The sequence below is a fragment of the Rhea americana genome, unplaced genomic scaffold (assembly GCF_003343005.1).
Source record: "Rhea americana isolate MKP2758 unplaced genomic scaffold, rheAme1 scaffold_65, whole genome shotgun sequence".
In the NCBI taxonomy this organism is placed as follows: domain Eukaryota; kingdom Metazoa; phylum Chordata; class Aves; order Rheiformes; family Rheidae; genus Rhea; species Rhea americana.
Window position 1 is genome coordinate 1865328 of NW_028186812.1, and position 12696 is coordinate 1878023.

At 39.9% G+C, this 12696-nt stretch overlaps 1 protein-coding gene across 1 annotated transcript in view; it reads left to right on the plus strand.

The window, feature by feature from the left end:
• The first annotated feature begins 51 nt into the window (after positions 1-51).
• The window catches only part of NBEA (neurobeachin), a 519273-nt gene continuing 506628 nt past the window's right edge, over positions 52-12696 (plus strand). Inside the window, exon 1 of the mRNA XM_085320669.1 lies at positions 52-488. Coding sequence (XP_085176795.1) covers positions 219-488 — 270 coding nt within the window. The 5' untranslated portion in view covers positions 52-218. The remainder of the gene's footprint in view (positions 489-12696) is intronic.

The following is a 12696-nucleotide window of genomic DNA, read 5'->3' on the forward strand; positions in this document are numbered from 1 at the left end:
GGCGGGGAGGCGGCCCCGGCTGCGCAGGCTTCGGCTAACGGGGCATCGGCGCCCATAATAATCCCTCATTATAGCGGAGCCGGGGAGCGGCTCCTGGGACGGTGCCTGCGCCTCGGGCCGGCTCCCTGCGGCCCCGCCGGCTGCCACTGCGGTGGATGCTCGGCGCGGCCGGGCCGGGCGGGGAGGCGGCGGCAGGTGCCGCTAACGGCGGGGGGTAAATGGCGAGCGAGAAGCCGCTATCGGGGCCGGACCCGCAGCCCGCGGGACTCATCTCCGTCGGGGCCGGCGGCGGCGGAGGCGGCGGCGGCGGCGTCGCGGTGATGGGGGAGCTGAGGGCGTCGGGCTCCGGGTCCGTCGTGCTCCCCGCCGGGATGATTAACCCGTCGGTGCCGATCCGCAATATCCGGATGAAATTTGCCGTGCTCATCGGACTCATCCAGGTCGGCGAGGTCAGCAACCGGGACATCGTGGAGACGGTGCTGAACCTGGTAAGCGCCCGGGCACCGCGCCCCGTTGACGCCCCGGCGGGCCGAGGCCCCCGGCAGCGCCCGCCTCCCCCCGGCGCCGCACCCCGCCCGGCCCCCTGCGCCCCTCTTCCCCTCGCAGACCCCCGCCGCCCCTCGGTGTGCCCGTGCCCGGCGCGGCCCGCTGCTCCCCTCGTGGGGCGGGCGGGCGGCAGAGGCCCCGCAGCGCGCCCCGAACTCCGCGCAGGACCCCGGCTGGCGCGGCGCGGACAGGCCGCTCTGCCCCCTTCCCCGCGCCTCCCGCGGCGGGGAGCGTGTKCACTTAATAACGGAAAAATTAATAACACGCGCGCACACACAAAAATAACACGATTAAGTAATTTGCAACTTCGAGTTCTTGATGCTGCCCTGTAACCTGGTGACTTCTCCGTTGGAAGAAGAGTGGCGTGGATATAGTATCTGTTTTTAATTGCGAAAGATTTAAAACAGCAGCCTGAGCTGGTATCTTTTCTTAGTGGCTCAAATGTGTGAAGGGTTTAACCCTGTTAGCTCAGAGCTTTTTTTTTTTTTTTTTTTTTTTTTTTTCCTTTTTAATGTAGAGGAAAAGGGAGGAGAAGGGAGGGTTTTTTTTAAGGGTTTAATGCGCCTTAATGTCAGTAAGAGTTAGTTGTATTGCAGTATTGCACTGGGTTGCTTACGTCTTAATAATGTTGTGCCTTCCAAAACACATTCTTGTTCCCAAAATAAGTGTTGCTAATTTTGTTAAAGGTCTGTGGATTGTAAAACGTTATTGGACGCTGGTAAATAGCTTGAAACAAGGAAAGGATACTAAAATGTAGCTCCTTAGTCATCTGCTCACTTCATGGAGTGAAAGAGTTACTGCAGGACTGTATGACTTAATGTTTTTGCGCTACCTACACCAAAGCCTGAGGAACCTACAGAAGCCAAATGAGTGGATCTAAAAATGAATCACTTTCAATTATGTGCAATTTTTTGCTGCTTCTGAATGCAAGATTTGCTGCAGCAAAGCTTTTGAAGCAGTTCAGTCAATGAAATATCTTCTATTTTTGCGTATAAAATAGGATAGGAAAATGACTGCTCAAAACTGAATAGCAATTAATTGAAACTGCCTTTGTTTCAAATGAGTCTAACACTTCTAACCTATACTCATTTTATACAAAGTCATGCAGAGAATCTTTCTTTCAAGCACTCTACGAGGACRTATTCCTCTATTTGTTTGACAGTTATTTGCATTTGACCTAGCACAGGCTGAATGGAAAAGCTGCAGCATGCAGAGAACTACATGGTTTGGTCAGATYATTTTAATATTTATAGCTTATATGGATGCACAGAGTTAAAGCCCTAATAGTTCTGTGAATATGTCAAAATAATAATCTTGTAGATATTTCCTACTCTTCACTACAAGCTATTTGGCACCTAACTGAAAGATGATGTGTAAATAAATATTTTTGTACAAGTGTGGTACGTGTGGTACAAGTCATCATAACTTTATTGGATTATTACCCCTTTCTTTAAAAGTAGCACTCAAAATAAGGGAAGGACACGTAGTTATTTCACTAAGTAGCTTCATGTAGATCATGACGGATTAAAAAAAAATGTTTTGTCTTTCCCAATTTTCTCTCCTTTTGCTTTAGATACTGATATTTCAGCTTCTTTTATTTCCAGTTGTTAATACATCAGTAACAGGACTAACACTGGTTCGCTTCTTTAGGATTTTAGAATATATTTTGGTATTTGGAGGATGTAAAGTGCTTATTACAGTGCCTGGCTACAAGATCTAACTACTGATTACTTGCTATTGCTGAAATCTACGCTTCTATTTAAAAATAAATGCAAGGGTGTTTAACAGTGCTCTCAGCATCAGGAGACATACATGAATGTGAAACTGGTTGAGAAGCTGCAGCAGTAGCGTTGCATTCTGGATCAGTCGTTACTTAACAGATGGGGTCTAATATACAATAGTCTGTATTCCCAGGGCGGGGAAAGGTTACATTGTGTCTTCTAATCTGTTTCTTCTCAGTGCAGTGCAGTGAATGTTGCAAACTTAGGCCTGTGTATTTGAAGTTTAATTTACTTGTATGCTAAACAAACCCAGTGAATATGGCAGATATGAAGCAAAGCTGAAGGCATATACATAAACTACTAAATGTTTTCTATATTGTGGATTTTAGTAGCAACTTTAAATAAAATGCAATTTTGTATTTTAGAGGCCTCCTTTTKGGAGGCTGGGGAGGAACTYCCCCCCCCCCCYTTTTTATGCTTTACTATTTACGATTGACTTCTAATGCAGGTGTGATAATGATTGGACAATGCTTAAAGAGGTAATTTTAGTTTGATAATACAGTCTTTGGCAATAATAGCCCCCATCTAGCCTGTATCCCTTTGAATATGTAAGCCACTTGGTAGATTGTTTTTAGTTCCTGAATTTGATATGGCAGTAACTTGTAGTATTATCAGATAGTATCACAAACTTTAATTTCTTTTTTTAATCATTATCTGAAATTTCTGCTGTCTTCTGTAAAGCTTAAATAAATCTCCTCTTTATTTGCTGCTGCTTGCGAAGCAGAGCAGGAAGAATGTCTGAAACAAAACTTTACTTCAGCTTGCCCTTGTTGTGGAGATACTCACTTTTCTTTCCTGGTAAGTTTTCCTCTGGGGTTTCTCTTTGCTAGTTTTCACTTGTAACCAATTGGTTTGGTGGCCACACATTGTGGTCTCTGTCACAGCATTTCAGAGTTGTTTGTTGAGTTACCTTCTAATGCTGATGGACATAGTGATTTATTGTATCCCCCAAGTAATTAAGCACTTTCATCCAGTGTTCAAAATCTTTTTTCTATGTCTAATAGGTTCCTTGATTTTCAGCTTTTGCCAGACCTTAACAGTTGGATCAGTATTAGCTCAGGCAATGTTTTGTTCTTGTGTATGCTACCATTTTTATGGGATTAGTTGTTACTGTTGAGACTTTTCTTTTTCTTAGTGACACTTCTTCAGAAATTGTCTGCTCAGAATGGTGTTATATTGATATATTTATTTAATCTATTGCTAGAGCATGCTCTGCTAGTGTTGTTTATATTATTTTTTCATTGTTTAGCATTACAGTGTAAGACATACTGAGCAAGGGTTCAGCYCTTTCTGTGCCAGTGCCTGCAAACTGCTTACAGTTATCCTTAAAAAGACATAGCATCTTTTGACCTTCATAGTATTAATGCTAGCAGTTCTGAGATCTGAAGGCTTTTTGATCACAATGTTCTGGAATATCATATTCTTTTTAATTTCTGGAAATTTGAGGGAACTTCTTGTCATATCATGCATTCCTCTCTGATGGTGCTTATATTTTTTTTTTTTTTTTTTTTTTTTTTTTTTTTTTTTTTTTTTTTTTTTTTTGGTGCTTGGATTTGAGGAGAATCCCCAGGTTCTGAGATGTGTATTCATTGGCCCTTGTGTACAAAGCATCAAATTGAAAAAGACTTTCCTTGCAAACTATGTAATCCTTTAATTGCTCTTAGTGATTACTCTTTTGAGGTAGTTTGACACCAATCCCATGAATTTACTAATGAGCAGGCCTTCCTTCTGAACAACTCTGTCAGTTTTTGTTAGGGTGCTGTCAAGGATGTTATTGCTGTGGTAGATGTGCTTGTTGTTATTCTCCGTAGTCCTTTTGCTTCTTTTTGCTGTTGTGTACTCCTGATATGTGTTAGACTGATGTTTAAAATGAAGGTTTGCACCATGTGCTCCAGCAAATGTGGTACCAAGTTGGAACTGGGTCAGTCTGCCCATCTACATTGTTTGACCTCAAGTGTTTGACTTCAGGTACGTATTTTTGTTATTTCCCAGTTCAGAATTTTAACACGGTTTTACTTAGTTGATCTGTACTGTATCGCCGATGGTCTTTCCTTTTATTGTTTTTACTCTCTTGCTTCCTTAATTTTCTCCTTTTTCAATGTTTTATTGATACTGAAGGAAAAGAAAATCCTAAGATGTTTTTAACTGTGTATGTCCAGTTTTGATCAAATATGATTACTAAATTGCATTGTTTCCAAAATTTGTTTCTCTATTCTAATTTGAATTTCTTAGAGGTTTTGATTTTGAGTTTTGTAGTGCTGATTCTATGGGAGTACAAAATAGGAAACAACAGCAGGCCAACTGAAACTGAAAAAGTGTAACTGCTGCTGACACATGCTGGTCATTTTGCCTATGCATCTTGAATAGATGATGTGATGCAGATTTGAACAGATTTCAAACTGATGCAAGTGTAGCTGAGCAGTGTTCTCTTTGTGCAATCTGGAAAACTTTTTGTTTTATATATACATGTTTGTCAGGCAAGAGAGTACTTATAAGAAGTAGGTCAAACACCAGGCGCAGTTCAAAAAGTCCCTTGCTGTTCTTGTAGACTTCAGCCCACACTTCCGCCTAGCTCTTTTCATTTTCTTGGCTGTAACATCCTACTTCAGTGTTAGTCACCCATCACAAGAGGTAAGCCATTTTTTAGTGTTCTGTCACACTCCACTTTACAGGAATGACATTTGCTGCTTGAGAGCAAATGGATTGGATTATGTGAGAGATCCTTACGGCCCAACAGTCTTTCTGTGGAAGTGGTCATGAGGAAGAGTGAAAAGGGGCATATGTAAGACTGATCTTTCCTTTGGTGCTTCTCTTACTCAAAAAGCTGCTGAGGGAGTTTCTGAACTCCCATTGGGTTGTGATATTTGGAGTCTTTGAATCCACTTACTCTTGGCTGCTGCAACATCCTATGGCAGTGCTCTGTCAATTGTGTTGTGTGGGGAGGAAAAATGCTTTTAGTCATTGGATGCTATTTTGCTCTGAGAAAGAGTGGGTCATAAGACCTTTAATAGCTATCTTATGGCCTCTGTTCTTCCTGGGGAACTAGTTTTGCAGGCTCAAGAACTTAAACGTCCACCTAGAAAATGGAATTTCCTATAGTTGTAATACAATTCTCTGCTGGTGGACAGTATTATTCAGAAAAGTAAAGTTTGAGAGAATTTTAATGGTGTTTTATTTATTTATTTTTAAGTAATATGGATTACTTAAATGGAAGTGACAGTTCTTGTCCAAGTTACTGTGTATCCCACTGGTCACTTTTTCTCCTGCTCATGTCTTCACACTGCTCTGTACCTGGAAGTGACAGTAGAAGGTACCAGATTCCTATGAAGATGGCAGYGTCCATTGTTAGAGATAGCATTCCATGGGCAGTGGCTTAAGAATACTGTAGCATTTCTCATTATCTCATACTTTTGTGGAAAACTTTCAAAGATTTTCCTGAAATCAGACCAATGACTGAACTACAACAGTAGTAGAATTATAATATTCATTTAATTTCTTCTAATATTTCTGATTGCTTTAAGTTTTTTTTTTTAAATCTAATCTTTGACAGTAGGTGTTTAAGGGTAGGAGGTTTTTCTCAATCCTTGTATCAGTTATAAAGCTCTAGAGAGATCTCAGCAAGTGCCTTGGAATCTGTTGTAGTTTTGGTATGATGGATTGATATGTTTCTATAGGTGATAACTTTTCTAAATCTGTCATGATGCACATACCACTGAGTATTTTTTACCACTTAACTCTGAACAGCTGTTTTCTTAAGTATACGTCTTAAGTCTTCTTTACAGGATTCTAGTTCATGGATTGTAAGGGAAATGAATACCGTGAATACATTTTTTTTCTTTCTGTGTCACATCAAAAGAATGAAGTTCTGAGGTAGCATCTGTAAAACACCTCAACTCTTTCCCTCTACCCCTGCCTGAGACCCTACCTATGTTTTTTCCCTTTGGATCAAGCAAAGGGTTAGCAGCTTTCACTATCAAGATGCCATTTTTACAAAATGGTGAGCTTGTTCCACCTATAAACCATATGTTTTGTAAGACTAAGTGTTTAGTGTGTAACTAAGCATACAGCTAYTCTTTCTGTTCCCCTCCATATTTTCTACTCACTCCTTCCTCCTTGGGTTTCAGATCATTACTAAAGGGTGTAGAAGTTGAGGAGCATGGCTCAATCTGTTCATGAAGTTGATGTCTAGGTGGTTATGATGCAGTTTTTCTTTCATATTAATATGTTTCATTTCCACTCATACTTATCAAATATATGAATCACTGTGCTTAACTACATGCTTTAAAACCAAAACCGTGTAATTACCTCTGAATTTCTACTGAAGAGTCTATTCACCCATTCCCTTTTGCAAGACACCATACTGAATATAGTCAGTGAAATGAAATAAAATCTATAATTGGATTGGTAGCAAAACCAAGGCTGTTAATATTCATAGAATCACAGAATGGTTGAGGTTGCAAGGGACCTCTGGAGATCATCTAGTCCAACCCCCCTGCTCAGGCAGGGTCACCTAAAGCACATTGGACAGGATTGCATCCAGGCGGGCCTTGAATATCTCCAGAGAAGGAGACTCCACAACCTCTCTGGGCAATCTCTTCCGGTATTCTGTCACCCTCATAGTAAGGAAGTTTTTTGTGCACTCAGACAGAACTTTCTGTGTTTCAGTTTGTACCTGTTGCCTATTGTCCTGTCAGTAGGCACCACTGAAAAGAGTCCAGATGTACTCTAGATGTGGCCTTAGTGGGGCCTGAGTAGAGCAGGAGGATCTACTGGACCTCATCCTCATCAGAGGATGACCTGCTGGCAACATTCTTTCTAATGCACCCCAGGATACCATGGCCTTCCTGGCCACAAGGGCACATTGCTGACTTATAGTCAACTTGTCATCCATCAGGATTCCCAGGTCCTTCTCTGCAGAGCTGCTCTCCACAAGGTCAGCCCCCAGCTTGTACTGGTGCCTAGGGTTATTTCTCCCTAGGTGCAGGACTCTGCATTTGCCCTTGTTGAACCTCATGAGATTCCTCTCTGCCCAATTCTCCAGCCTGTCCAGGTCTCTCTGAATGGCAGCACAGTGCTCTGGGGCATCAGCCATTACTCCCAGCTTGGTATGGTCAGCAAACTTGCTGCGGAGGCACTCTGTCTCCACATCCAAGTCATTGATGAAAAAGTTGAACAAGATGGGACTCAGTACTGAGCCCTGGGGAACACTGCTAGCCACAGGCCTCCAACTAGACTCTGCACCACTGATGACGACCCTCTGAGCCTTTCAACCAGTTTTCAGTTCAGTACTGATCGATATTATGGCTTTTCACAGCTTTGTTAACTTCATAAGCTATCTGCCCAATTTTAAGTCAACTTCCTAATCTTATCTATTTATTACTTGGCACTTCACTTTTTTATTTCTATATCTTAGTCTGTCCTAAATAAGACCATCACAACAATTTCACTTTTGTTGCTTTCCAGTTAATACAGCACTTAATAGCTTTGCTCACAGAACAATATCGTTGCAGCAACTGTGTAAGTTGATATGTGTCTGATTACCAAAGAATCAGTATAATAGTGTCCACTAATGTCGATGATGTTCCATTAATTTTATTACAGAATTTGATCCTTATTGCCATTTTTATTTTTGAGTGATCCTATCCTGGTGTCTTATTAATTGTTGCATAGAACCTTTAAGCTCTCTTTATGTGTGAGCCAAATATAGAACTCACTTTTATAATCACAAGCAGCAGATCTTTCAAAATACCATTTTTGAATTTGACATGTACCTACCACTTCTTGCCTCTAAAGGTTTGGCTTGCGTGTAGTATGAATGATACAGCATTTACTACATAATACTGAGCATAATGATAATTAACAATAAAAATATTTGATTCTTCGCAGTGATTAACATATCACTTCCTTAATTTTACAAATATCAGTTTCAACTATAGAACTAAGATGGATTTTTAACTATTTGAACTGTAGTTTCATAACTTCAAAATTAGGAAGACAGTTAATTGCATTCATCTCGTAAAGCAGGATTATTTGTTATCTGTGATTAATCAGATATGGTGTTTCTCTATCTGATAAGTCTCTGCTTTTTTGCTGTCTGGCAGTTTATGTGCTTCAAAGCACCTTGGAAGGTGCTTGGACTATTACATGGAAAATAATAGTCTTCAGAAAATAAGTAAGTCTAAGTAGTTTCTGTATTACAGAGATTTGTACCAGTAATGTCAATTCATTTGTATTAGTGCAATTCAATGATGTAGATATCCTGCATTAATATAAAATCGGGTTGCATCCGTGAAATTGTTCCAACTTAAAGCTTCACTGAAAGCTTGCATAAATATGACTACTGCTTATGCTATTCTATAACTTACTCACAAATGATTGAGTTCTGTATTTGGAAAATGATGCTTCTTTGGCTTTTTTGTTTACAGTTGGAAGGACTTTTTTTAACTATTTAGACTAGATATTAGTTTTTTAAATTAACTGAAGAATGAGATAGGGCAAGGTACTCACTTATAAGTGAAATTGTTATTCTTSTGAGTGCATTTAATCATGCTTTCTGGTACCTCATAGCTTATGTAGTAATGGGCCAGAGTAGAAAGAGAGCAGGAAATAATCAAACTTTTGATTAAAGCTTTCTAAACTGTCGTACCAGCAGTATGGCGTTGTAATCAGTTTTACATTATCTCACTTTTTCTGGTCTCTTAAGTTTTGAATATTCTAGGACAAATAGTAACGTAAAATTTTTCTAACTACTATTGACTTTTAACTCTAAGTTGGCTGTTTAAGAGCCAGTTAAACACCTTTTCATTTTTTCCCTCGCTTCTTTTGTAAAGAGAAAATGTTTTGAATATCTGTAAATACAAATGTGAATTTTTGAAACAATGTCTGTTGATTCGCAAAGTAGCCTGTACAAACCTACTGAAATGAAGACTCTTTCATGATACAGAAGCATGGAGAACTGTAAGGTATGTCTTTATCAATGACCATGAAATACAGGTTAAAGCTGGGATTCAAAGTTGAAGGAGTGAGTAAGTAAATCTGCGTTGTTGTCACTTAGGTTCTTGAATACAGCCTCAAATTGTTCATTAAAAGCATGCAGACTTCTTCATAATTCTGGAAGATAGTCATGCTAACTGCCTCTAATCTAGGAATGAGTTGGTGAAGCCAAAGTATTGAATTAGTGAGCAGCCCCACTTAAACTGCTCATCCCTGACCAATCACAGKTTGCCTTCGCCCTTTTGCAGCTGTGTGGCTTACTCTGTCAATAAATATTTCTACATCTAACTGTGAGCTAAAAATCTTTCTACGTCACTTTTAGTCTTAGTGCGTTGCATTTTAAAAAAATATGTAACTGAAATCAGGGGTGTGCTCCTGCTTAAAGCTGAACTTGCGGTTTTTGTAGCTGGCAGAATAGGAAAGCTGTCTTCCTTCTTCTGGAGGACATGTATCAAAATGTGACTGAGGAACTCTGTGTAGCTAACGAGTATCTCCATACTGTGAGCAAATGTACCTGAAGATTGGGAAAGATTAAAGCAGTAGATCCAAAAGAAGATCTTGAAAAGCATAGCTTGAACTAACATGCTGAGGGTGTTACRTGGGGAGAATGAAATTCTCAATTGACCTAGCACCTTTGCAAAGGGAGATGAGCTGAGACTGTTGCTTTGCGTGGAGTTGGAATGTTGAGGGAGTGGGACAAAAGCTATTGCCTGAAATCAAAAGAAGAAGCCAGTTTTGTAGGAAGGAGAGCAGCTCCGTCCCCTCTGAATACTGCATTGTGGGTTTGYCCAGTTACAGAAGATGGAGAGAGATAAAGAACAATCTTACTAAGTGGAGTTTTGTGCTTTCATAGCTGATCTCTTCTGCTGTTCCCCTTTGAAAGAAGGGAATTTACTAAGACCTTATGACTTTCTAGTGTCCTCAGCTCCATATACAAAACTACATTTGTGTTTGTCTTTAATTTGATGAATCTTTACACTGAGAAGAGTCTGAAAAATTCAAAGGCAGAGATGTAGAACTTTGTAGAAATCACTGTTTAAAAAATGAAAAAACTACTGAAGTAAGACTTCTCAGACTTAATCTGTCAAGTACAGAACTATAAAATCACTCATTTTTACTGTTAGCATGGTCTGCTAAGCCATACAATAATCAGCAAAATTTTAGTTTTACTTTTCAGTTTTATTTTTAAATATGTTGTTCTTCAGTGATACTTAGCTGGAAGTATATGTGGAATATTTCTGGCCCTGATAAATACAAAACTGAAATGATACACCAGTCAGGTGAACATGTGGATGCTGAGAAACTCACACCTGTCAATATTTTGTGCARTCCTTTTTGTAGCAGTTTTCCCAAATTAAAACGAAGTAGTATAATTGTTTAGTTTTTGAACTGGGTCCATAATTATGTTACAGCATCAAATATATACATTGATGATCAGAAATAGTTTTTGACCTTAAGATATAACTGACACAGTCATGCTTGGAAGTTCTCATATTGTAATTCTTAATAAATCATCCAATTTGAGAGCTTACATTTACTYAGTTTAAGATTTAGAAACCAAGGCACTTCCAAAATTGGACCTGCACACTAATTAATAAAAAAAATCTGTCTATAGTGGTTTGTGAAAGAACTGGGATTGTGTGTGGTATTGTAGCAAGAGCTGTGGAGCAGGATCGAGAACTCAAACAAAAGGGATTGTTGTCAGCTTGATTTTTACGTGTTTAGCAGGATTGTAAGCCTGTATATGTTTTCTCCGTGAGCCAGAAATTCACTGAAGAGCCAACATAATACTACTGACGAGTTAATATTGGCACTCTCTCTTTCCCTTCTGTTTCTCCAGTGAAACCCATAGCTTTGGTACATGGTAAGGTGTGGTGTCAGTGATTCGTATCTGTGATCGTTTGCTACTTGGCTGTTAATATTCACATGATGAATTGCCATAAGAAATATGCCGTAAAAATAGCCATGGAAGTATTTGTGTAAGACTACTTTTGACTCAGAGTCTTCCAGCAAGATGTTCTGGAGATAAAAGCCACTTAAATCTTCTGTAGTTCTTTGGCCCTATGGAGGTTTGTAGGCCTCCTACTCCATGTACTCCGTGAAGTAGCAGGAGTCTTTTATTTGCCTTTTCTTCTATGTCTTCAGCTATGGCATGTACAAGTCCAGAAAACTTTCTTCCAGAGAGTCCAGAGTATCCTCCATCAGTTTTATCTTGTTTGTTTGATTTTGTTTTAAGTAGCTTTCAAGTGAAGGGTTTCCTCATCTGCCCTGCACTCCATGGAGCCTGCACTCTCTCCTGTGATACTTCAGAGAACATTATTTAAACATTATGTGAATACAGAAATGGACAGAAAAGGAGAAACTGCTAGAATTGTGTATTGTTTAGGGCAACATTGAATTAAATCCCTCTAAAAAGAAGCGTAAACATAATCTCTTAGGCTCATGCGACTTTTTTTTTTTTCTTTCAACAAAACTATGTTAATCCCTTTCCTCGCCTATCTCTCCATCCTTATTTGTGGCACTTATGTCATGAACTCCTCCTGCAATATCATTTTCAGAGCACTACTGTAAGCTAGCAGAATCACAGACATTCCATTGAAATGCACAGTAGTTGAAGTTGGAAGGGACCTGTGGTGGTCTCTAGACTGACCCACCTATGCAAAGCAGGATCAACTACAGCAGGTTGCTCAGAGCCTTGTCTGGTTGGGTTTTGAATATCTTTGAGGATGGAGATTTCCTCAGTTGATCTGGACAACTTGTTCAATGTTTGACCACCCTCACAGTAAATAAGATACTTACCTGTAAGTGGAATTTCCTATGCCCATTGCCTCTTGTCCTGTCACTGGGCACTGAAAAAAGACTGGCTCTGTTGCCTGCACTTGCTGTCAAGTATCTGTACACGTTGATAAGATCCCCTCAAGCCTTCTCTTCTCGAGGTAAACAATCACAGCTCTCTTCAGCCTCTCTCATCATATGTCAGATGTTCCAGTCCTTTAATCATTTGCACATTTAGGTCTTTATTCTTGTGCAACTAATAGAGTTCCATCTCCCCAAAAGTGGGAGGTGGTGTCTGGGAAGCCTTTTAATTATAGCAACCTTTTTCTTCATCTCACAATATGAGCTGCAACATCTACTCACGAATAATCCAGTCAATATTGCTATGCCTAACCCAAAAGAGGACAATTTGCACCACATGCATCCAGGAAACAAAACAGACGGCTATGAACCGCAGCAGCAAATGTTTACTTTTCATCCGTTGAGCCTGCTCGTTTTTAGATAGCCTTGGATGAAACACAGAAACCTGACAGTGTCTATAAGTTCTGGAAATCACAGCTATGGTCATAAGTGAGCTTTATTTCTTATATTTCAAAAATTT